Raw genomic sequence first — 26,477 nt, 5'->3', positions numbered from 1 at the left:
CTACCCAGATTTGTGACGTCGCTATAGCACCCTCTACAACCAACACTCCAGGACACAAGATATGCATGGCAGCCATCATGCAAAGACGTAGTTGAAAGCAAGTATATCTCTGGTTAAGCCCTGTTTTCCTACATGTTCGTGACGTCGAAAATGACACATCAGAAAGAAACAGAAAGGTATACTCGTCTACTGGCAATGGGAAAGAGGTCTATCGCCTACCTATAGCGGGTATTCCTGCTTTTAAAAAACCTGCAAATACGTGATCATTTGGTGGAGAAAGCGTGTTACTTATTTCTAATCCACTCCATTTTTGAGGCACATATTGTACTTTTGTTGTACTACTCATATTATTAATATAATATATAATCAAATGATAAATTATGATGCATTTTTATGGATTAATCCACCCAGCAGTATGTAAATTAGTTAAGATTAAAATCTGAATCTGCAAGGAAACTAGAAGCCTAACTAATGTTGTCAAATAAATGTAGTGGAGAAGATGTATAAAGTAGCATAAAATGGAAATACTCAAGTAAAGTACCTTAAATGTGTACTTACTTTAGTAAATGTTACTTTCCACCACTGGCTCTAAAGACTGTAACACTTTAACAGTCTCTTTCTCCCCCAAATCCGAGATGAACATTTTGCGCTTCATCCTCTGCATGTCTTATAAAAACGAGTTTCCGGGTCAGAATCCTCAGTTTTTTTGTGAACTTTGTCCTCTAATCCATTTCAAATATTTAAGTTTTCAGCTGCCTGACATACTGTAGGAGTGTTCTCCGAAAAATTGATATTGCTTTTATTCACTCTGTTGCACACTGTCACCCAACACTGCCTCCTACAAATAGGAACCAGAACGGGCTTTTTTTTCCAGCATGAGGAAAAAGAAAGTCTCATCTGCTGCCAGGCTTAAACAGATGACAGTCTCCCGAGCTTACGCCAAGAATCCATGATACATCCTCGAGAGCGCTCGCATAATACGGTGATACAGTTCCTGTGACAAACCTGGCATTTAATACTGTGTGAACTTCTGACTTCCTGACTAGAATACAACAGGCTGAGCATCAGCCATACAGGTGGGGATTAGAAAACTTTAGTATCTCATGAGTTAAAAACAAATACTACTAGGAGGGTAAAGTTTTACTAGTTGCAGAAAGTTGTATAAATATACTGGAGCTGCGTTATTAAAACTCCAATCAAAGCTGCAGCTTTCACACAAACAAGCTGCTGGAGAATTTGTGGCATTCCTTACATCTATAACATTTTATTTTCTTGGCTGCATGGATTCTTATTTTAAGAAAAATGAAAACAATATGGAAATTTGAAGAGAGAATTTGAGAGTGTTTTTGTTGTGTGTTGTGTCACCGTGGGTCTCCCAGGTGAATTATATTCTGTTTCTGTGTCTTCTTTAGTAAAATGTAATTATTGATCTCCTCTGGTAATCCATCCAGAGACAACTGACAGTAACAGTGACAAACATTAGCAACAGAAACGGGACAGCTACAGGCATTTAGCAAAGGAAATAAAATGTTAGAATGACAACACCGTCTCACAGCAGTCCCGAAATTTAATCTATTTGATTCGTGTACATAAACACAAATTTCCCCTTTTTTTCGTGATGCTCGGCACGACTTTCAACAACACGTGTTGATTTCCGCTCCAGTCTTTTCAAAATAAAACTACTTAGTTATGTTTAGGAATAGATAGACTTGGTTAGGCTTATAGGCAACAAAATTACTTAGTTAGCTTTAGGAAAAGATCGGCGTTTGGGTTACAATAACTGTGGAAGTGCTGTAACTTAAAGGGACTGTTTGTAACTTTTTAAGCGTATAAATGTAGCGGGTCGGGACACATGCGTGTGACCGGCGTCCCCACTCCTCTGCTTGCTCGCCTTCACTCAGACAGCACGCGCGTTCTCTCGTACTCGCTCCACCTCTAGACGTGAACGCGCGCTCACTCCACACTGCAGAAGAGTTAGTTTAGCTCTGAGAATATCTAGTGAATGTACAGTGGACGTTTGTGCAGAAATAACTGCTGCAGCTCCTCCAGACCAACAGAGGTTTCCCGTGTCTTGTGAAGTGACGGAGCTCTGCAGAGAGAAACGTTGTTGTCTCGTTACCGACCGGGTGCCGGTGTCTCCCTTCGGCACCCGGTCAGAGCTCTCCGGCTGCGGGCGGAGACGACAAGTTCCTCGCTGCAGAGCCCCGCTGCTGAAGGCTGCGCTCAGCCTGCACTGAAACAGGAAAAGCCAACACTAGTAACAGCATTGATTCATGGAGAGACCTTCGTCTGGTCAGCTAACATTACTGCCAAGCAGCTGAAATATAGAGTGATATTGTGCTTTTAGCTGACGTGTGTCGCCTCACTGTGTTGAGCGATGCTCGTTCAGGTATATTTAGAGCGAGCACAAGCGCGAGCTCGACGCTGACTTTCGTTGATTTCACGGCCACAGGTGTCGCTGTTAACAAGCATTTCTGAAAGTTACAAATAGTCCTTTTAAGCAAGAGTACAGAAATATTCTCAGCAAAATGTGCTTAAAGTATCAAAAGTAAAAGTAGTGTTTTATTATAGAATATTATGCTCTTCTGTTTGTATCCCTGATGAATATGTAAGAGCATTAACCTGCTGAGGTTACGGCAATGTTGTATATGACAGCAAAGTAATCTGATTACTATAGATGTAGAGACTTACTTTAAATGTCAGCTGCCTCCTCACCGTTGTCGTGTAAATGTCATTCAACTGATAATGGCAAATGGTGTCGAGAGAGCCAAAAGAAAATGGTAGGTGTTGTAAATACGTAATTAATTGCAACAGTGCTGGATTACATGCATGATGCAGAGTCTCCTGAGAATCCCTCGTGCTTAGCCACTACTAATAAAAACTACTATAGTATGAGATAATTACTGAAAGGCAACATATTGAATGGCTGTTGCACAAAACATACATTTTTGATCCCATCTAATATGTAAATAGGATCAAACATGGAGTTTGAGTTCATGAAAATCTGAAGGTTTATAACTTTAATGTTGCTCAAGTGCAATGTTTTGTCGTCTTCTACAGGCTACATCTCAGTAAGGGTCATTTAGTAGCTTTCAGTCATGTCACCAGGGACTTCTTGTCTGTTTTAAAGGTCAAGAATGACGTTTCAATTTCAGCCTTTATGCCAACAAGTCCTTGAACATTTGAATGTCTACTATTCCAGGACAACTCAATACACTGAGGAGGATAAACTGACCTTGAAGTGACATTGTTTTATCAAGAAGTGTGGCGTTTAGGGAGATTCTCCTGAGGACAAAATACTACAAGTTTGAGCCCTTCAACAGGTAATAAATAGATCGTTAAGTATTCATGTGTGTCCTTGTGTTTCCTTGTTTGGAATCAAGTAATAAGCAGAATGACCATGAAAAACCTTCAGCAAATTAATGTTGGATTCATAATGTAACCTGAAAATTGAGGCCACAGTGTTTTTTATTGATGCACGTGAAATAAAAACCTATTCTGTGTTTATTAAAATAAAGAAGCCGTCATTAAGAGTGACTAAAGAGGGCTGGTTGTGGCAGTGCAGTCCGTGATGTGTGCGCTGCCACTGCTGCCTGTGAGTGATGGAGGTGTTTTGCTGCAGCAAAGTCGGCTGCAATTGGTCCCCGGAGAGCGTTAATTACCTCCCCGACACTACATCAATACATATTTGAGGAGAAAAGAGGTTCCTGGGGGTAAACAAAGAGAGCCGAGTTCACTCAACCGTTAAATATGGGACTTCGATAAATAAAGCTACGAGGAATAAGCTTTTTTTACTCTCTTAGTATTTCTCTACAAATGGACGTTTATGTTAAAGCAGAAAGAAATCCATAAAGAGCCAAATAACAAAGAAGACTGCTGGAGTCCTTGTCGTTCAGATTCAGAGCGTTTGCTTTAATAGTTCACCAAAAACAGCTGCTGCTTGCGTCGTCGGCCGTCGTTCGACCCGACACAAACAGGAAACTACAACAGGAACTTCACGGCAATTTTTTTTTTTTTTTACAAACACACGGGCACAGAAATGACAAGCCTCCTTTCCTTTTCTACGCTTCTCTAGTCGTCACTCTTTAGGTACAGGGCACCTTTTAATTTGAAAAAAAAAACAATCACAGAAGACAGGAGGGAGATCCAGAGGCGTGTTATTCTCTGGAATCACAGGAGAATGACATGTGAAAAGGTTGAATTATGAGAGGAGCAGACCTTTATGTTAAAGATCAGGCGGTTTAAGAATATTCCGTCTCATCCTTTGTGATCTTTCATCGGAGAATGAAAAAATATGAAAAGCCGTGTAGCCGAAAGCCCTCCTTGGGTTTTGTGCATGACAGCATTTTACAGTGTTTGATGAGATTTTACCGCCTTCAGATCAATAATCTCATATATCAGCAGCGTACAGACACTAGAAGGGTGAAAGAACAAGGTGCATACATCACATGCAGCGCCTCATTCATGATGGATTGGCAGAGGGAAAGGACTAAAGACAGGTTCATTTATCATGAATGGAGTGAACCCGGCGCGAGGATAATCACTAAAGAGCACATTGGTGCTGTACTGGTTTGCATTTCCTGCAACAAATCTCCAATTGAACGAGTTATTTCGGCTACAATTCCCTCACTTAAGTTCTACAAAATACCACTTTTCTTTATTGTTTTAAAGTTAAATGAGGATTACGAAAGACGGTTTTTGCAGAGTGTTAGTTGCATGACATATGAGCCAGTTTGAGGGTGACCGCTGTGGAAGCAGGTTGTCGGAGAGATCTCGTGAACTTGCCCAACGGCCGATATATCGAGGCTTTGTGTCAGAAATCTCCCAGCGACCACATCCTGAGCGATCACAGCAGGAGGTCAGTCGGAAAAATGACTAAAGAACCAAAAAGGAAGATGAAAAATATAGAAGATTGTTGTGGTGTGAGCATAGATCCAATTTGTGCCAAATTTCAGATTCAGCAGGATAATTTCTTAATGCAACCAACCTTCATTTTATTGTGAAAATGACCCCAATTTGACTGTTATCAGGCTATTAAATAGGCGTTATCAGTTGCTATAAGCACCATAGATGTGGGTCAATAGGGGGCCTTCTACACCTACTAAAAGTGACACTAAAAAGCAACACGTACTAATGTTGTAATATTGTAAAATTGAATGAAAAGTCACGTTTTGGCTTTTGTAAGTTACGTTAGGGACTTTTGTCACATGTTTTTTTGCTGACGTTTGTTTTTACTTACTTATTTTAAGCCCAACCACAATGGTTTCCCTTACCCTAACTAAGTGATTTTCTTTCCTGAACTTAAGTTGGTGTTTTTATTGGCTAAACCTAACTGTTGACATTTGCGTGACGTACAAATGATACGCGAAAAGGCTAAAATGCATCATCATGACACGCGGAATGTCTGTGATATTTATACGCCTTCCTGTGAGACCGGGTTGAATACATAGTGGAGGAGGACTTGTTACTATAAATGGTTCATTACTGATTCATAAAGCATTAAGTAATAATAAAGCCATCATTTACAACTTTATAAACCCAGTATTAAGTACGCCCTATAAATAAAACTGAGATAAAGGAAACCCCAGTTACAATAAAAAAATGTCAGAGTTATCTCGGGCGGCGCCAGAAAACCACTTCAACCTCGAGTGCTGAGAAATTAACATGTTTTGGTTTTTTTTGGAGCCCACGGAGCACCGAGCGCTCGGAGCTAAAAATAATTTCAACTTTGAGCTAAGCAGCGCCGCACTTCAAAAGGACTTTCAGTGTAGTCTCATAGCAACAGCAGGAGCTGCAAACCAGCAAGCGTGTCCCACATGGACCAGTTCAGCTGAACTTAACGCCGTCTCTCAGAACTGCATCTGCAAAACAAAAAAGTTGCCCTATTGCAGCCTGAACGCTTTCAGAATATTCCCGTACATCCTTGAGCTGCCAAATGACTTTAGTATGTTTTGGATTTAATGCATTTAAGTCTGATTTAAACGTCTAAGTGGGAAGAAATCCCAGACTTTGCTTTGGTGAAAGGCGGTGAAATCGTGCTGATATGAGATGCCAAACCAAAATAAATGAAAATCAAATTAATTAAAGTTGAGTAGAAGGATAAAGGTGGTAAAATCATGCTGATATGGGAAATCAAAGTAGATGTAATTCTAAGGGAACCTTAGTGACTGGATCATCCATAGATGTATTAGATGTAGGATAGTAAATAAATTATTTTACGTGAACAAGTGGCTATGCGTATTTATATTTTGGTACAATATATAGGCTAATTCTTCATTATACTAAATACCAAAAATGCCAAACACTTTCTTTCCTTATGCTGTGTCCCATGGTGTGTCATGCCGACTCTGAGAGCCCTGAAGTGTACTGAATAACTTGTTTGTTTCATTTAGAGCAAACACAGACACACACACAGAGAGAGCTCCCTAATCTCACATCTTAATACTAACCAGGTAAAACAAGTAAACAAAAGAAAGTTATCAGAAAAAGACAAGGACATTACAATCATTCTGTACATGACGAGGCTGCAATTACAAAAAGAGTTCACCCTGTTTGTGTGTACTGTACACTCCATTTGATTTGACGATACAGTAAACAGACAAATTGCTCGCCTCAACATATAAAAGTGAAAAAAAGAGAGAGAGAAGCATCCATCTGTGCGGATGCGAGAGATATATTCAAAAGCAGATAAATCGATGCGGCCGTCATTAACTGGAATCCTGCAGCATCCCGCCCACTCCTGACCCGTTACTGAACCATCAACGCTGTGTGGGCTGTCAAAGCTGAGAGAGTCCTTCTGTAGAGGACGAAGGTGGTCTGCAGGTCGGGGTGAAACGTAGATGGACAGGTAACTAAATCGATGAAAGATAACACACTAAGCATGGGAAAACATACTGCAAAAGAGAAACAAGAAATGAATGTCCAATTTCCCATTACATTTATTTAAAGAAATAGTTTGACATTGCGCTTATTGGCTTTCTTGCCGTGAGATCGTACCACTCTGATAGAGCAATAGCCGGGAGGTGATTATCTTAGCCTGGTTCTCTTCAAAGTTAAAAAATGTAAAACATCTCTAAAGCTCACAAATACCTGTAACATGTTTTGTAGTTGTGGTTTTATGAAGAGTTATATGTAGTATGTTTATCTTGATTGTTTAAACCGTACAAAAATTTAAGTTGCGGTTTTATGGGGAGTTTTGTGCTGTAACTCACGTAGCATGTAGTCTAGTATTTAGCACAACATTAACCTATATTTCTGTCTCTGTACAGATTAAACAAACAAGATACAACGTGTTAATTCGTCAACTTTAGAGGTGCTGATAAAGTAAGCCAACTGTTCCCTTTGCTTCCAGGTTAAGCTAAGCTAAGCTAATCACCTCCAGGCTCTAGAGCTGTAAGTTGCACACACACTCTCGGACAGGATGCGTGAAAAAGTGTATTCCCCAAAATATCAAACTATTCCTTTAAAATGTCTTCAGTTCTTAATACAGTATTTTGAGCAATTTCTTTCTTCATCAGATAGCCTGTTACATTTTTGGCAGCTTGCATCCTGCTAGAAGGCTGCACAACATTTTCCCATCATATTCAAAACAGGACAGCAAGTGATCATTTCAATTAGGCTACCAATTAATCAATTATCTCTTCAATTAATTGTTTAGTAAAGAAATTGTCAGAAAATAGTAACCATAGCAAGTTCTGAGAGCCCAAATGACGTCTTCAAATTGTTGTCCATCCAACAGTCCAAAACCCAATAATACAGAAAAAGATAAACTTGTATGCCTTAATAAAGCAACTCATTACGACCCATGGTTTTAGTTTAGGCCTGTAATATGCTGGCATGAATGAGCAATACAATCCATGTTTGTCCTTTCATTAACTACACGGAGCCATTATATCAACAGTTTGTTCTGAACAGGAACAGGTTGTATGAACGGAGGGGAAAAAGCTGTGTTGATTTTGAGTTTCCCAGATGATTCAGACGAGGCCAGACGTGGATCCTGCACAGTTAATTCCTGCAGCATCAGAGGACGGAGAGCAGCCAAGTCCGAACTCTTTGTACTGCAGCACCAGCTGGAGACACCGCACTTGGAACCTACACTCAGCTAAACAGCACTATGATAACTGATGTACTTCTACAAACCACAGACTAAACAGTCAATCCGACGGCTGTGAGTGTGAGTGTCAGATCGGCCCCTCGCCAAAAAACATATCAGCTGGCCAAAAACAAATCCGCTCGCCAAAAAACATTTCTGGAGTAATTCCCAAAGCGTTCGTTCAGAGAAGATGGAAGGACGGGAAAAGGACGGGAGTTTCAGGGCCGGTAAGAGGAACGTGAAGGATTGTTTCTGTATTTCCATCTTAATTTATAAGTCTCCCAAATAAAGGAAATTGGACACAAATGGCAGAACGTTGGTGGATCTCCTCCCTTCCCTCTTCTTCATCTGTTTCTCCTCACGTAGCTCTGTAGTTTCCTTGGATGCCCATGATGTGAGTTTAGTCCCCTCTCCTCAGCAGAGTCCCGTCCTGAGGAGAGGCAGGGCTAGTGGGGGAATCCAGGGGGGGTCCGCGGCAGTCCGAGCAGCCTCCCCCCGCCCTCAGCCGCAGGAGATGACAGTGAAGCGTTTGGAGATGCAGGACATGTTGTGCAGCACGATGCCCAGGAGGAAGAGCAGCACGCACGCCACCAGGATCACCGTGCACACGCCGGACCACGTGGACCCCTTCCCTCCTCCTCCCCCGGGGCCGTTAACTCTCCTCTCGCCCTCGCCTACCTCCATCCCCACCCCGTCCAGACCCATAGCCAGGCCCAGAGGCTGCTGCTCGGGCACGGTCACCACCGTCACGCCCTTCTGCTGGCCGCCGGGCAGGAAACGACATCCCAGCTCGCCCGGCAGGCCCAGCGCCCGCTCCTTGTGGACGGGCAGCGGCAGCATGTAGCAGCCGTTGCTGGGGAGGCGGATGAAGACGGGCGTGTGCTCTGAGGCGTGAGGGATGGCGATGACGGTGATGATGTCCGGGTCGTCCGGGAGCTGGGAGACGGACAGGCCCGGCGGGAGCTTGGTGACGCTGCGGCACCAGGGGCAACGAATCTCCTTCTGGCTGCTGCGCATCTGGGTCAAACACACCGAGCAGCACGTGTGCCGGCAATCCAGGAGTTTGGGCCGCCGGCGGGGGCTGTAGTAGTTAAAGCAGATCTGGCACTCCAGAATGGAGTCCTGGGAAAGAGTCTCCATGTTTTTAAACATGGGTAGGTTGATCTCTTTTTATGTTCACGGCAGACAACGGCAGGTATTTCAGAGGTACGTCAAACAGGTCTAGTAGTGAAGTTAAGAAAACACTTCGTCCACAAACATCCACGACTTCACAGTGACGTCACAGGTCTGTGGTGGCAACATGGTCATCCATCTGCAACAGAGGAGAAGAGAAAGCAGCGTTGAGACAATGAGACTTGTTTTGATTTATGCAAGAAAGGTTTTTTATTTTGACAGAAAGGTGATGGGGTTATTCATTTTAAACATGTTGCTCCTTTACTTGTAAATGATGCCAAACATCCCAAACACTTTGCAACCAATGCATCCCGACTGACGGACTCATTGCTATGTGCAGCACACATCGTACATATCAGCCGCCAGCTGACTGCAGTCGGGGCGAGTTCACGCGACCCCTCGCCTCCGTATCTGTGTTAAGTATGGCTAATTCTTTTAACTGTCTCCTTCAGGACACAGACTCCATAAACAAGTTCTTCCTCCTCCTCCTCCTCCTCCTCCTCTTGCATAATCACGTCTACCGTGTTAATCCATGCGGAAGCCGTGATAGTTTTCTTTTACACATGATTAAACTCCGTCAAAATAGCACCAAGGAAACAATGAATACCAAACAGGGGCCCTGCCGACTTCTCCTTTTATTTTTTGCCCCCCAAATTGTCAAGTGTGAAAACTGCTGAGGAGGGAAGATGACTAGATTTTTCTCTTCTTCTCTCTCCGCTGCCGTCTCAACAGAGCCGGTGTCCCTCCGGGCACGACGGTGGGGAGACAGCGAGAGTGAGGAGTGAGACAGATGGAGGACGAGAGAGAAGTGGTGATAGAAACAGGAAAAAGGTGACCACTGATTGCCCCGCGACACCGAACATCTCAGTCCTTTATCAGAAACAAGATCTGCAGGCAATTAAAGTCGTCATCGCGCCCCGCGGGGACACCGACGTGGTGATGATGACAGATAAGAGTGTGCTCACACCAGGCCTGCTCGGAGCAGTTCATTCAGTCTGGAGTCCTTTAGTTTGCTTCAGAGAGGATGATCAAATTCGACCTTGGACGGTGGTGAATAACTGCAGCAAGGATTTGATAGCATTTTATCTGACTGAAATCCCACTAAGAATCAAAACCTGAATCTTTTTGAAAGCATTTTTATCGACTGATCCGTCAATATCTAAATCCACGATGTCACCGCAGCCGACTGAATAATGTAGCCAAGATGCCCTTGAATGCAGCCATGAACCTCCAGCCCTTCCTGGGAGATCCTCAGGCAATCCCAGACCACATGGGACACATAATCCCTCCTGCATGTTCTGGATCTGCCCTGGGGTTTCCTCCCTGACCAGAATTGGTAGACGTCCAGGAGGTCTGAGCCAACTCAACTGACTTCTTTCAGAAAAAGAAGCAGCAGTTCTCCTCCGAACTCTTTGGAAACCACTACTGATTTTACTTTTACTACTTTCTACTGTTGCTTTTCCAGTTTTTGCACCAATCTGCTTCTCTAATCCACATTAAATACAGTTTTGTCATCATAATTCAGTGTATCTGCTGTCAATTAGAACATTCACTCAGTCAGGATGATCAGTTTTTGCATTTAAGACTATATAAAAATGATCCCAATGAGTTCCACGCAGAGTGGTATAGAGATTGAATATGTGGAAAAAGACAGCACTGGTATTAAATCAGTACTTATATCCCTGAGTTGAGGTGTAGTTGAGTGGTTCGCACGGCTGTAGAGTCTTTGTCTTGTATGGTTGCAATTACTTTTTTAACCACGCTGAACCATCCTCGGCTTCAGCCTCATGTACCGTACGTCTCCTTGCTTTGCCCTCAGCAGCAGCAGCACCTCCAGCCCTCCCCGCGTGTCCGGAGGCCAGACCCTCTCGCTCCTCCCTCCTCCTCACTCCCCTGCTGACCTAGTTTCTCCACACCGTCACCGAGTCAAAGTCAAAAAGAGGAAAAGGGTGCAGAAAAATTCTGGCGTTCTTTTTCCGGAGCAGTGAGGAGAGAGGAATACGAGCACACGGGAGAGGGAAGCAGAGAAGAGAGAGCTGCCCTTGAGGGGGCGAGACAGCCCAGGGTATTACTGAATCCTTTTTCCCAAAGATAAGGATTAGCTTTGATCTGACATAAATGCTTTGTGGCTCAATATTCCCATACACCCAGTCACTCTCTCTCTCTCTCTCTCTCTCTCTCTCTCTCTCTCTCTCTCTCTCTCCCTCTCTCCTGCCTTCCTTCCTCCTTCTTCCCTTCTGACTGAAAAGCTTTTCCTCTTCTGCTTTACATCAATTCTTCATACTTTCTCCCTAAATCTTTTCCTTCCCACAGCTACCTTTTCACTCATTCTCTACATTTCAAGGACTAGAATTAAGCTGCTTTAATAAATACAAAACAATATAGAAACAGTGATATTAGCCACAGCAATTATCAAATCACAAGAGGCAGCATTTCCAACGTCTTAACCAAGTTTTGCTATGCAACATTCAAACCCCAGAAATTAAGTTGTATGTTGAACAAATTATTAATTTTACTCAAAATGAGCAACAGTCCCAGGTAATATCTCAAACAAATAATGTTTTAAAGAGAGAAAAAAAGATTATTATGCAAGAAAAATGGTACATAACTAATGCCATATTCAGCAGCAGGGCTGCAACTCACAATTATTTTTATTATTGATTAATCTGTTGATTATTTTTTCTATTAATTGATTGTCTGGTTCAAAGAAAGTGCCAGGAAATTGAGAAAAATGCCAATTAGAACTTCCAAAAGCCCAGGTTTACATATACAAATTGCTTGTTTTTTAGTTTAATATCATAGAAGACTAAGAAATTAAATGATTATGAAAATAGTTGCCGATCGACTCAATCAATTGACTTGTTGCAGCTCTATTCAGCAGGATATCATGAAGGATTTTATTTACAGTTTCTGGTTCATTGCTCAACGTCGACTCTCCACAGGCCTCACTCGGCCTGAGGTCTGAGGTCATCCATTGTCTACAGTATATTTCTCTGAATCTGAATAAAATCACACATCTGCTCTCGAGGAGCTCGAGGAGCTTCCACGGCTGCAACTCAACAATATGATTTATCGGTTCACCCTGAGCTGTAACCAGGGCAACCTGGCTTTTCCGGCGAATGCTCACTTTGTGACCCATTTTCTATCACACATAGAAACATAACAAAATAATACACCTCTAAAAAGGTGCAGGAGCAGCTTTAAACAGCAGTGACTCTCAACTGGGAGACACAAATCAGTAGAGAAACCATTTGAAGGGAAGTTGAAGATGTGATTGAGCCTCTCTATCTGCTCTATTTTGGTAAAAGCGTGACTCCTTAATAATTCTGAGTGTTTTCGTGGCGTCATCGGGGGGGAAGCAGGGAAGGACGTATGACTTAGTAATGATGCAGATGACCGAGCGGCGCAGCGCCCCCCCCCCCCCCCAACCAAACACACACACGTTCCCTCCGGGCCTCCTCACGCAATCAGCCGAGGAGAAAGTGCACTCGTCCTCGCAGACAGAAGTTAAAAATAACCACCACAGCCAGAAGTACACACATGTATACACACACTATACTCACACACAGCTCCACCCTGCTCATATAATAAACTACCTGGAAGCAGCGGGTGGGGGGAGGCGGTGTTGTCGGCTGTGAGCAGCATGGACGAAAGACTTGTTAATCTGCAAACCCTGAGGTGGTTTGAACCAGTGAAATGTCAGCGAGATGATGATGCACAGTGTGATGTAACTGCTCATATAATGCACGTGCATGCTGGTTCATTATAGGACTCGTGTTCACGTCGAGCAGTCGCAGAGTAGTTACCTGAAATGTGCGGGCTTTTACAGCTCTGGTAGAAGCAACAACTCTCTTATATCTAGAGCCCGACTGAGGCTGACATGGGTATCAGAATTTCAGAACACTAAAAACATAAATATTTATATATTAGACAATATTTTGCTTTCGTTTTACAGTTTATAACAAAGACATGATGCATCTATTGAGCATTTAAGTTTATACTTCACTTCAGAAACCGCAGTTTGACCAAAGAAATTATAATTAAAGATCCACTTATTAGCTTTTTTCAAGAGATTTCAATCACATTTTCAAGCCATGGTTGAAAGTAGGGCTGCAAATTTTATTGAAATCGAAATATGACCTACTGCAATTTTCAAATTGCAGTATTTGTTAAAGGCGTAATATGTGTCAAAATACCATTTTTAATTAAATATTGTGGTGCTACATCATATTCTACTGACTTAAGAAAACATCTTGTGTGATATACGGATCCCCGTAAAAATCACATCATAATCATTTTAATATGTTTTTCAATGAAAATGAGAATAATTATGTACAAAATGATCATTTCCTCTAAAATAGCAAATCATATCGCTATTGCAATATCAGTCAAAATAATTGTAATTAGATGTTTCTGTCAAAATAGTGCAGTGCTAGTTGGAAGCTGTAGAAAAAAAAACAGCAAGTGGATCTTGAGATAAGATTTTTGTCAAATTATCTATCTACTATATAATCATAAATGACAGTAACAGGAAATGGAAACTCACTTGAAATTAAATTTTTTATGAATAATAACAATTTAAACCGAATATATACACTTGAATAAAAGTGATGGTCAATTCTGTAAAATATTTATTGCTGCAATTTATTAATCTGTATTCCTTTTTGCATGTCTCCAAAGAACAAACAATGACTCTTATATATTTGTGAAAAGTCAATATCCTCCACAAAGAATCACACAAAAGCACCACTTTATATCTTATTTAACAGAGAAGTGCTCATAAGTTTCTTGGAAATAAGTCATTCAGCATGAAAAAAGCATAAAAAACAACTAATCGACAAAAGAAATCTTACTCAACTAAGACCAAAACGACAGACTGGGAAGCCCTTACATATACAGTATATCACTATGTGTATACTGTACATTCCCCTCTTTCAAGTATCCAAATCTTGTTCAGAAGATTATCCATAAACCACATCAATATGGATGACAGAGTGTCAATAATGATAAACATAATGATAATTTTGAGCATAGTGAGCCTCCAATAATAAATGTAGAAATGTAGAGGATGTTATTTTTTTGCACACAAATTCCCAATGTGAGTTCTGTTCTGAACCACTAAGATAAATACTCAGCAGTGGTTGTATCCATGGTAACAAATTGAGGTTATCGCCCTGCAACCCAGCGCGCCTTCACAGACACGACAAGCCAGAGGTTGGATATTTAGATGCAGCTCCTATCTGCTCATATTAATAAATCCTTTCAAAACACTGTTGGAGTGACACCAGTTGGTGCTCGGCTCATGGCCAAACATTCAACTAAATTACACTGAAATATGCTGGCAAGCTTTTGAGATATCCATAACAACCAAACACACAAACAAATAAAACTCTGTGGCAGCAGTAAAAACTCACATCTGGACTGATGCCCGTATTTGAACAGATATCCAGAGAGTTCATCACGACGTAAAGCCGTCGCTCAAATCTTCTCCAATATTACCATCCTTTATTCCTCACACATCATCCGACCACTAAATACGCCAGAAACAGTGGAAGTGAACGGCTCCATTTGGAGTCCGTCCATGCGATTTGTGGCACTTTCCATTAAGCCCCGAGGGATGATAGATAAATGCACAGCGCTGTGATGCATGTGCTGACTTTATGCCAATCACTTATGCATGCTAAAGTATGAAATTAATCTTAATATCCTTGTTTTATTCATCGGTGAATAAATACTGAGGCGGTAACAGAACGGTCGACATGTTTCAGCCGTTCAACATGAACGTTACAGCACAAATCAAACATGTTCTCGTTTCAGTCTTGACTGTGGGCTGGAGTGCTGAGCCAGCATTTGCATAAAGTCGGCGTGCTGATTTCCTCACCCACACATTTTGGACGGGAGTCAACATCTACCAGCTAAAGTAGTCGTGCAGGAGCTGCGGAGGCTAAAGGGCAACAGCAGCTCCTTCGCTGAGTGGCCGGCTGCTTTTTATGCTCCACAGTGCGCCCGTGTGTCAATCCAGAACTCATCTATTACCTTTAACTGCAGCCCATTTTTCATATACTATATATATACGCTTCATGTTAACTGCACAGGCGAGAAGGACAGAGAAGAGTCCTTGGATAAGGTCACAGCGTACAGTATGGATACGTGCTGATCCTCACTTCTTCAGAAGGGCTGTGGGAGGATAACATCTTGGTTTTAAGGTTGAGTTAAGTTAAGGAAAGAGAAATGGATTGAGCATATAGATATGAGTTATGGTCTAAGGAAAGCAAGTACTGCAATTTCAGTTAATCACGGCAAAAAGAGGGCAGCGTATCTCTGTCCCCAGGGTCCTATGTTCCCCACGTAATATCCTCATAATATGACCCATTAACAAGACATTTCAAAGGGTTTAATGTTCTCAGCAACGCATGTTTCTATCGGTCAATATGTTGAAATCACCCAGCTGACAGCCTGCTGATGTTACGCCCTCAAATTCACCCTTTAGACATTGATAACTCCACAGTGGCTCAACGGATATATACCATTCGAACTGCATTTGAAACGCCCCCCTCCATTCATTTGTTTGCAATTTTAAGTGCGAAGATAGCCCTTACCAATCTCTTACAATGTTAGTTTGTATCATAGCACCCTGGGAACATAGGGGTGACCCCCAAAACGAGATATCTCCAAAGTAAATCCACACGAATCGTTCGCCAAGCAAAACATGTTGTAACAAAGAGCAACTGGCTAACACGTCACCAAGCTTCCCGAACCACATATTTTGCAAAGACACACTGTTGAGTTGTGCGGTGCCAGTTTGGTGCCATGCCTTTGTTCCGACAGCCCATTGTTTTGGCACCCCAACAGTCCGAAAAATGTCCCAGAAGCACGTGGCTAATTATCATGCAAAATTACATAATCAGGTCGCGTATCCTGATATTCTTACCCTAATCTCAATCCTCATGCCTAACCTAACCAACCAAACCAACAAAGGCAATCAAGGCAAGGAGACGGGAAGGTCCGATGATGTCATTCTGAATAATAATTAGCACAGAGAGTGTGTATTCTTGGACCAATGGGTCGTCAGAACATTGGGCAGTCCCCGCCACTTTCTGGCGTGACTGAACCTTAAATTTGTGTTCTTAAATGTTTCTAGTTGTTGCGGTGGTGCGCTAGCTAGTAAAGTGTTGCTAACTTGATACCTTGCGAAGAAATTTCGCTCCACCACTTGTCATGCGTGCGCTTTACTGAGTTGTGGACACACTATGTGGCCAAACGTTTGTGGACACCCCTATCCACATACCTTTGTACACTTTTCATCTGTTGTTCCCGAGTTCCAGTTAAAGGAAACCTTAATGCTACAGTAAAAGGAGATTTCAGACAATAATGTGTGTCAACAGTTTGGAGAAGGACCTTTTCTGCTTCAACATGACAACTCCCCCGTTCAAAAAGCCAGCTCATAGATCCCGGTTTGGTGTGGAAGAAGTTGACTGTCCTGCACAGAGCCCTGACCTCGACCCCATCCAGCACCTTTGGGATGAAGAGGAACGCTGACTGTGAGTCGGACCAGATCACCCAACATCAGTGTTGAACCTCACTAAAGCTTGTGGCTGAATGGGAATAAATCCCTGCAGCCTGGGAATCCAACATCTGGATTGGAGGCTTTTACAGCAGCAGATTAATGCCCGTGGTTTAGGAGTGAGATGCTCCACTATCACATTCATAAAGCTGAGTGCTATTTTTGTATATTGTTACTTGTCTATGCACCACCGCCAAGTATGACGCGTGACGCTTTGTGTGTGTGTGTGTGTGTGTGTTTCAGCACAGATGGAGCCCCTGATAGAGGCCTGTGCAGCCGACCACTGCAGGACACATTATGGCAATTTCCAGCTCGAGGAGCCAGCGAGCGTCAGAGCTGGCGGGGCTGCTTGGATGAGCTCGGCCCCCGCGGATCTGCCAGAGCGTGACACCAACTCCTGCACCGCTGGGACGCCGCCCAACCCGAATGAGGCGAGCGGAGGACATTGGTGTACGTCCGGTGTCTCTCCAGGTATTTGGTTTCATTCTCTAAAGCCAATATTTGACTACAGAAGACCTTTTCCACAGTTAACAGCAACAAATCCACCAGGGAAACTAGAAAGGAGAGGCAGCGCTGATTGAATTACCTCTCTGGTCAGAGCGTCCTCAAACACAGACATCACACAGACCTCCACCAAGGGAGACACGAGAGGCAGAAAACTGAATACGTTTACAGTAAAGACAAAATGGATCGCTACATATCAAGTACTTAAAAGTTGACACTGAATGCAGAGTCAGATTTACTTTTCCTTTGGCAACATTGTACCTGATTGAACAGATTAAATGTAGTGTGTTTATGTTAGATACTTGTGTTGAGGTAACATTAAACATCAATGTGAGAAGTTCTATTTTGTTAAGTACCAAAAATGATTTAATAGAAAAACACTTTCCTCAAACTAAGATATCAAAAAATGATAATAGCCTCCTCCAGTTTTATGCACTGTATGAACACCCACGTTTAACTAAAAGCAGCATCGTTTTATGTAATCTGTCCATCAGCGTTCATCAAACACTGACTGAATCTGATATGAAAGCCTTCAGAAAATGTATTTTTACTACCTCAAGGCAATCTGAATATAACAGTTCCATTGAAAAGAAGTAAATTTATATTACATGAAGCAGCATTTAAAGGCTATTCAAGCTTTTCCTTCAGTCTGCTTTGCAAAAGTCAGTAGGCCTATCATGTTGAGGTATTTTCTGTGCAAAAAAACATGACCACTAATAAATATAAGGCTTTGAGAATGTGTCTTTAATCCTATGCAATTCTGTTGCATACTATATTAGTAAAAAAATAACAACCTGCAATAATGTCAGCTGTGATTTGTTTTTGCCGCTCTGTAATGAAAACTGCAGGAAAGAGAGGAACTAATAGAGGAAGGTATGCATTTTGAATTTTGATTTGCCAATTGTGAAAGTCATGAAATTCATGTTCATATGCAACGTTTGGGATAATTCATTCACTCATTAAACTGCATTGTCGATTATATTTAGAGAGAAACGTTGATTACGTTTGTGTTCGACGTATCACAAATATGTTTCTAATTGATCGTAGTCCACGAAAGATTTTTCACCCAAGAGACCAATATTGTCACCGTGTGAAACCAAAAGTCCTTGTTAACTTATTTCAACTTAAACAACGTCACAAATGTACTTATTTTAAGCAAAACCGTGATGTTTTTACTACATATAAACAAGTAGTTTTGTTGTGTTTTTATTGTGTTTATTTAAATTTACAACATTAATGTTTAAATCTATGAGCGTAACGTAACTGACGTACTTGAAAACATGTCTAAATATACAGTAACTATATTTTTTATTAAGGGTGTAAGATGTTTACATGCAAAGATGAACTCAGTCAATACTGTATTTCGTTGGCAAAGAGATGCATCTTCTCAGTGAATGTCCTCTCAAAGTAGTGCTGTGATGTTAGACATTTGACGAAATTAGATTTTTAAAAAATCACAATATATCACCTTGCTTACAGTATTGCAAAATATCACAATATATTGAAATCCTGTATCATAATACGTATCGTATCGCCCGATTCTTGCCAATGCACAGCCCTAATTTTTATCGTATTTTACTTCTTTAAAGTTACACAAGAGATTTACACACAAAAGTGTATTATATGTGTGTTTGTATGTGAACTCACCGACCTGTATGCACGTGAGCGACTGAACCTGATGCTCCGACACTATCCCATCAATCCTCAGCGAGGTCACACAGAGTCCAAAAACTCCTCATCAGCTAAACAAATCTTCCGGCCCTCTCCGCTCTTTGATGAAAGGCATCTCTTCTACGCAGAGAAAATTGCGCAATTTTCGCAGCAGATGAAAGAGGTGAATCAGTGCAGCCCAGAGGCCTGATCTCCATCTACAGATTCAAATAAAGATCCTGGAGACCTGAGATAAAGGCGAGCATAGCGGCTCTGCCCGAACTTCAAACGACGCTGACACTTTTAATTAAGCTACCAGGCTGCTCGTGGAAACTATGTAAATGAGGATTATTTAAAAAACGATTAATAACTGCGGGACAATGGTGCCGTCAACATGTTGACAATAAAGATCCGGAAAAGTTCAACCGGTTTCAAAAACAAAGACGGCTCTCTTGAAACATTTCCTAAGTGAAAGTGGTCTTTGGATGACTCATAACTTTTAACTGTTGGCCATAATGTGCTTTTTCCCTCTCATGCCAGAAATCATTTTGTAAAAAGCAGGACTCATTTCTTCAAATGGAGTATATCCCGCTGTGGAATGAAACACTCCGGTTCACTTATTAAATAAAAGAGTTCACCACAGAGAGGGTGATAAAATCCACCGCTAAGGACAGGCCTCGGGGCTCGGATTCTCCAGAGGCTCTAAAAAAGACATTTGGAAACCACAGACTTTTATGGAAAAGAGGTCGTGCAGAGAAATGTGTTTTCTACCTGGGCGTCTGGGATTGTGCTTTTTAAGTCTGATAGGAGGCGGTAAATAAGAGTCGTTCCTGGCGAAGCGGTTACCTGAGAGGACAGGCTTTAACATTGTGCATCTTTTTGCAGCTGTTCGAGTCTATCCGGCACAGAGCGACGCAGCAGGCGGCGAACGCACCCCGACCCCTGCTCCTCCGACTGAGATCATTCGCACATCAGTGAGCAGCACAGCGGTAATGCGCGTGTGTGTGTGCACGGATCGTTGCGTGCATGTGCCTGAATGTATGTTGAGGTGTCTAGCTACGAACAGACAAAAGACCCAGCATGAGTTTTGAAGAAGCTCACCAGGTGAACGTTCAGGGGAAAAAAGAAATAAAAAAAACACTTTCACTGGATGCTCAAAAACATCCCGATTAGAGATTCATCACACGCACCGTCAACTGTTCAACCTGCACCTCCACGCGCACGTCTATTGCACTCACGGCGACGCTGCGAGCTAACGCTTTCAAGAGTCTCTCAGTCGATTTGAACCACAGACGGGGAGATCTAGCATGTTGCTAGGAGACAGGCGTTGTCATATCGCTGCCGTTTTGTCACAACCCTCGCTCCGAGGTGCTCCGGGAAGAAAGACCGGGGGGGTGGTAGAAGTGACGAGGTGACGGCACGTTACATTTTTATAGAGTTGCGCTCAAACTGTTTCATGTCGCCTTGTCACCCTTTAAACACCTCGATGTCTCTCTCTGGCGGCTTTGACACGTTAATTACGGGCAAACCCAAACAAATGAGGCGGGCGACATCATCCTCTCTCCACAAAGCAATCTCTCTCCCACACACACACACACACACACACACAAACACACACACACACACACATACATACACACATACATCTGTGTTTCCAGGAGGAAAAATAAGTTGTCAGGCGAAGAGAATCAGTAACAAGCCTGAGGAAACCGAGGATAAGCCCTCCCTCAAGGAAGTTTTTTTTTTTTAATAAACTGACTATTTTGATGTCTTTTAACGCTTTCTGACAACTGCATTTTGATTTAAGGCTTAATTATTGAGCAACTGTTTACATGTGAGCATGTGTTTCACTCCAGAACTGTGTGGAATACCGTCCAAATGTGGTGTTAAGCATTTATTACATAACTACTGGAACAGTGAAGTTAAGAAAAAAGGGGTTTGAAGTTTGAAGGCTACCTATCAGTTGTACAGTTTTAACAATCAAAATCTAAAAGGGTCCAGAAAAAAAGAAGTATATAATAACAAAATGTGTTTCTACTTCATCTTTCTTGTCCAACTGAACTGGTGAGCTAGTTTCATAAATTAATTTATAATAAAAAATACATTTAAACTGTTTTAACGGCAGCTTAAACCCTTTTAAAAGTGACCTCCCACGGCCGCCCGATCGTTGTTTACATGATCCCGTTTAAATCGATCTAAAATAAAAACCAGAACAGGAGCATCCTTCCTTTCTGCAGCAGAAAGCTATAAGGCTTCAGTCTTTCATGACATCACGTTGTACAATCGCGATGACATCATTACGTACGTTACGTTACGTATGCAACATAATAAAACTATTAAAACGTTTAGCATATCTCAAAATTAAAAAAAATGTCCACAGTTCAAATAACTTATGGAGTGTTAAGAAATATTGTGTTCATGTTTCTACATTTAGAAATATTTTGGATCAATAGATTTTGTGCATTTATTTAGTAAAATTTTCTGGAAACACATTTTTTTTTTATGACCATTTCAATACTGTTTTTTATTATTGTGGTTTATTGATGTTTGATGCTTTCTATTTATTATGAATTTCCATGCTGTTTAGTTTCCATAAATTACACATTTGATAGTATAGACATTTTATTCTCAGTTGAAAAAGATTAAGGTTTTTAAAGCTGCTATATGCAATTTGGGAAATTTGTTTTGAAACCATGGAAAACATGAATTCTCCTAGTTGTCAACTGGTTTTTAAGCGACTAAAAACAATGTTAACAGAGCATAACATTAACATAGACTAAACATGCACACATTTCTTAACGGTGACAGTCAGAAAGGAGCACGTATTGAACAACTGGAAGACAACACTGAAATAGAAAAGCCTCAAAACAGAAACATCCATCCATCCACAAACTGCTTACTTAAGCTGCAATTAGTGCAGACAACACAAAGAATGCATGTTTATGATCTTAATAAGAACATGAATTGATCACAAGACAGTAGCACAAACTATGATTTATCTCCCAAACCAACTCACCCAGACTGGAACTAATTCGTCGTGAGACGCAAATTTGAAAGATATCCAACAATATGTAGACGACAGTGTCCTCTCTCTCTCTCTCTCTCTCTCTCTCTGTGTGTGTGTTGGAGGCCTGAGGCACTTAAACAGTGTTGAAACCTGTTTTCTCTGGAGCAGACTGATAATTCACTCAGGTCAGAGCGTCTCCGGGTCAAACGACACACCTACACTTTGTTTTCTTGGTGCAGGTTACAAAACTCAGCAGTGCTGTCAGGTCACAGTCAAACCCCAGCTCCTGTTTACAGTCCTGTCGCTGTTAACAAGCATTTCTGAAAGTTACAAATAGTCCCTTTAAACTACTTTTATCTTACATTACAGTTAAGTGAATATCTTCTTTTGGTTGGACGGTTAAAAGCCATTTAAAGAAGTCACTGTGGACGTTTGTGGCCATTTTTCACTATTTTCTGACATGTTATATCAAACAATTAATCAGGGAAATAATTGATGGATTAAGGATCGTTAGTTGCCCTGAACGAGTCACAGATGTAAAGTAGTGCCGCCAAAAACTTTTGCAAAACTCCCAGTGAAAGTCCTCTTTAAATCAAGAATAACACATTATGATACCCTCTTAAATGTTACATTATGTGGTGACCTTTCACTAAGAGCCACATGATTCAATAGAGTTTAACCTTCACGCATTCATTTCCTCTCTTTTTAAAAGTCATATTTAAATGCAGGATTATTTTCCTTTTGGACTTCCCATTAGCTCCGTCCAAACCCCACTAAACCTGACGCATTACGGCTACTTTCCATTTAATGCAATTATGTTTTTAAAATGCCATTAAAACACATGAATATCATTGTGAACGGACTGGAGGAGGTTCAAGTGGCGCAGCAGAGTGTGTTCCTGCTGCCAGGCGATAGAAAGCAAGAAAACTACCAAACAATAGTCCCATTTAAAAACGAGATTTTAGAAATGTACAGCCGCAACAACATGCAGTATCCTCTATCAATGACAGGCTGTGTGTGTCCAGTAATCCATACTGAGTCAACACTGTCTCAAATCGGCACGGAAAATAAACAATTAGTCTGCTTACTTTTCCCTCTGAGATCAGCCGCAGTAAGACGATGTAAGCCGTCTTTATCTGAGCACACGAGACGATTAATATGGACCAACGTGAGGACGTTAAAGAACGTCTTTCAGGGCTTTAAAGATCTCATCGCCTCATTATTCAATTCGATTTTGGTTTACGGTGCTATGATTTGTTCAAAAACTGATTTTGAATGCATCTAAAATGCTTTTCTTTCATGTCCGTCATGAAAAGGAAGTGATTATGAAACTAACTGCTAGGTTGAGACGAGTCAGGATATCTTCCCACGGAGGACATGTGTGCCGCTTTGCCGCTCTCTCTGTTTGGCATCGACAACAACAACAACAGGTTTGTTTCTTTCCTCCGGCTCCTCGCGGACACATGTAATGTGATTTCCAGTTCATCTCCTTTTTCTTCTCCTCTCTGCAAAATGTGTCAATTTTGGACGGATGGAAAGAAATCCAAAAAGCCAGCTCAGTCTGAGTCAGAAACAGGAAACACAAGCTCTGGACTAAGCTTTAAAAAGGACCAGTGGGGAGGATTTAGGTGGATCTATTGGCAGAAATGGAATACTATATTAATAACTATGTTTTCATTAGTGTATAATCACCTGAAACTAAGAATCATTTATTTAGCTTGTTTATATCTACATAGGCAACGGGTCACCGCGCTCGTTCTCGCTCCACCTCACGTTCATGCATGCTCACTCCACACTGCAGAAGACTTCGTAGCTCTGAGAATATCTAGTGAATGCAGTGGACGTTTGTGCAGAAATAACTGCTGCAGCTCCTCCAGACCAACAGATGTTTCCTGTGTCTGGTGAATAAGAAACGTTATCGTCTCCGACCAAAACTCCGGCGTCTCCCCTGTTCCCTCCGGCCGCGGTCGGGAGGCTGAGGCAGGAAAAGCCAACACTAGGATCAGCAGTGATTCATGGAGAGACCTCCAGCTAACATTACTGCCAAGCAGCTGAATTAATTTAATCCATTAATGCATGTACTATATACTTTCCACGTACTATATCACTTTATATTATCAATACTGCAACATCAAGTTACACGTACTGTGATATAACACCGATACTGACATTTATGTTGATAAGTAAATGTCAAAATATTCCTTTAACTTCTCCTCATGGTGCACAGAATGAAGCTGTGTGTGAAGACTTGCAGGATGTGTTCATTAAAGATCAAGCAGCAGTAGAGTTAATGATAATAATCCCATAATCTTGTTACCATGTTAGACTCCAGCGTCATCCCATCAAATTAATTAAACAGATTAAGGAGTTTCGGACATTGAAGCTGATTTGTTAAAGAGAGAATCACAATATATCTAAGAATTGATTATTTGTCTACCCCTGCTCATCAATGAGACATCAATGACATAGACTGCACCGTAATTGTCAATCAACGGTGTTTCTTAAGTGGACCGGAGACGTTTCTGCGTCCACAAAGTCCTTCCTTTTTTTCTAATAATTCCAAGCTTATTGAAAGACGTCTTTATTATAATCCCAAATCATTTGAGTACAAACCAATTAAGAATATTTAATCCCTTTATTTAAAGTGCAAATTGAAATCCTAAAGAGGAAAGTAGTAGTATAGATAGCAGAAATCATTAAGGAACAGCTGTTATTATTATTATTATTAAAGTATTAAAGTCTTCTCTGTACGTGCTGCAGAAGTGAGAAGTGAGAAGTGCGTCTGACGGCTGCCGGGCCACCTGCTGCTACACTTCTGAGCTTGAGAAATGGCCGTGATGTCTTCCGTCAGCTATTTTCACACCCTCCCTCCTCGTCTCCTTTAGTGAGACGGACAGCGGCGGCGGAGGCTGAGGACACGTTTGACGCTCAGCCAAGGAGGGGAATATTTCACAAAGGCCGATGTCAGCGCGGACACCTCCGGCTGGTGGAAACACAAACGGGTCGATGCTCTGATTGGCACTGTAGCTCCGGAGTCACGGGTCGGGTCCTCCTCTGACGGACTGAGAGACAAATCCATCAGGACGGACCACATCTGATACTATAGGAGCTGGCTGTCAGCCTCATGCTAATTTACTTTTCTACAGCGGTGACCTCACAGTCACTGTACCGTCACCTGCTCAGTACGGCGGCCCTGAGAGCTCAAAACGCTGCAGTTTAAAAGGCCCAGACACATCAGGTGAATAGGGTAAAAAAATTAACGGAAAGATATCGCCATGAAACTTCATCAATTGATTACTTACATTAACACAATAACTTTTTATATTACAAGTTTTCTGAAACTGTATGTTTAAATATGAAAACGAGGCATTATCTTATGAAATATGTGCTAATTTTCATACATTTCCGGAACAGAAATCTGAATGTTGGATAAAGTTGTCCTTGTTTGATTTTGTTGACGTAATAAAGTCAAAGGTTTTTACAGAGGAAAATCTCCTTGAATCACTCCATAAATCAGAAAATACTGTCAACAGCCATAAAAATATTCATTTTCGCCATGTTTTTAGGAATAAAATGTTGTTTAAATCAGGCTATGAATTATGTATGAACAAACCCCTCTGTAAAAACCTTCAGAATATAGATAGGAATGAAACTGGAAAGTCTGGTGGATGTAAGTGCTACTGAAGTGGAGATTTCTGACTCAGAGTGAGAAAAAACTCATTCTGCGAAAACAGCCTTTAAATATATGGATTGTAAAATTTTATACATTTTGAAGGACAGCTGAATATGGTAAAAATTGTAATTAATAGACATCACCATGAAACTTCCCCAGTTGATTACTGACATTAAAGCAATTATTTTTTGTATTACAAGTTTTCTGAAACGTTATGTTTAAATATGCAAATGAGACATTATCTAGTGGTAACTTTGGGTGAAATCTACAGACGCAACTAGACAAAGTAGTAAAATAAACACCTAAATGTGTATTTTGGGGTGTTTTCTTTCCACTGGTCTGAAAGAAGACATGTTATGGAAGCAAAATAGCCCAAAATCTGCCTCAAGAAAATAAGAAAACACATGCAAGTTAAGAAAAAAATCTTCCACAACCAAATATAGAAACGTGCCGCAAGTAGCACAGATGACAACAGAAACTTGTTTCCAGAGCTGGGGACACTAATAAATGATGCACACGGCCAGATGAGGCATGTTGTTGCTTGGTTTGCTGCCAATACAGTTATTAATATAGGTTATCCATCAATGCTGTTGGAAAATTAGCTAAATTATGAGTTTTTTCAGTGAGACAACAGGTGTGTCCCAGCCGTGTCTGGGTTTGTGCATCACTTTTTAGTGTCCCCTATGCGCTATTCTCACCATATGCTCTCAGTTTCTACACAAACAAACAGCCTTAAAGCCTCGGCTCTTCCTCCAGAGGAAGCTGAAGAGGAACACCGGGGTGATTTTGAAACGAGAAGCCAGTCCTCGGTGAT

The 26,477-nt window shown here is 41.4% G+C and overlaps 1 protein-coding gene across 3 annotated transcripts in view; it reads right to left on the bottom strand.

Moving 5' to 3' along the window:
• Window positions 1–3,891: 3,891 nt before the first annotated feature.
• rnf152 (ring finger protein 152) overlaps window positions 3,892–26,477 on the bottom strand; it is a 48,062-nt gene continuing 25,476 nt past the window's right edge. Inside the window, exons 1-2 of one of the 3 annotated variants that reach the window (XM_074621435.1) lie at window positions 22,000–22,021; window positions 5,668–9,404 (exon numbers count right to left, since the gene is read on the bottom strand). In XM_074621435.1, the coding sequence (XP_074477536.1) occupies window positions 8,594–9,244 (651 nt within the window). In that variant the 5' untranslated portion in view covers window positions 9,245–9,404; window positions 22,000–22,021 and the 3' untranslated portion in view covers window positions 5,668–8,593. Of the gene's footprint in view, window positions 9,405–21,999; window positions 22,022–26,477 lie in introns of those variants that run through there. The other 2 variants (XM_074621433.1, XM_074621434.1) reach the window with 2 other exon arrangements.

This window comes from Sebastes fasciatus, chromosome 21 (assembly GCF_043250625.1).
Source record: "Sebastes fasciatus isolate fSebFas1 chromosome 21, fSebFas1.pri, whole genome shotgun sequence".
NCBI classification, from domain to species: Eukaryota; Metazoa; Chordata; class Actinopteri; order Perciformes; family Sebastidae; genus Sebastes; species Sebastes fasciatus.
Note: the sequence above shows the minus strand (reverse complement) of the source record. Positions and strands in the feature narration are given on the sequence as shown.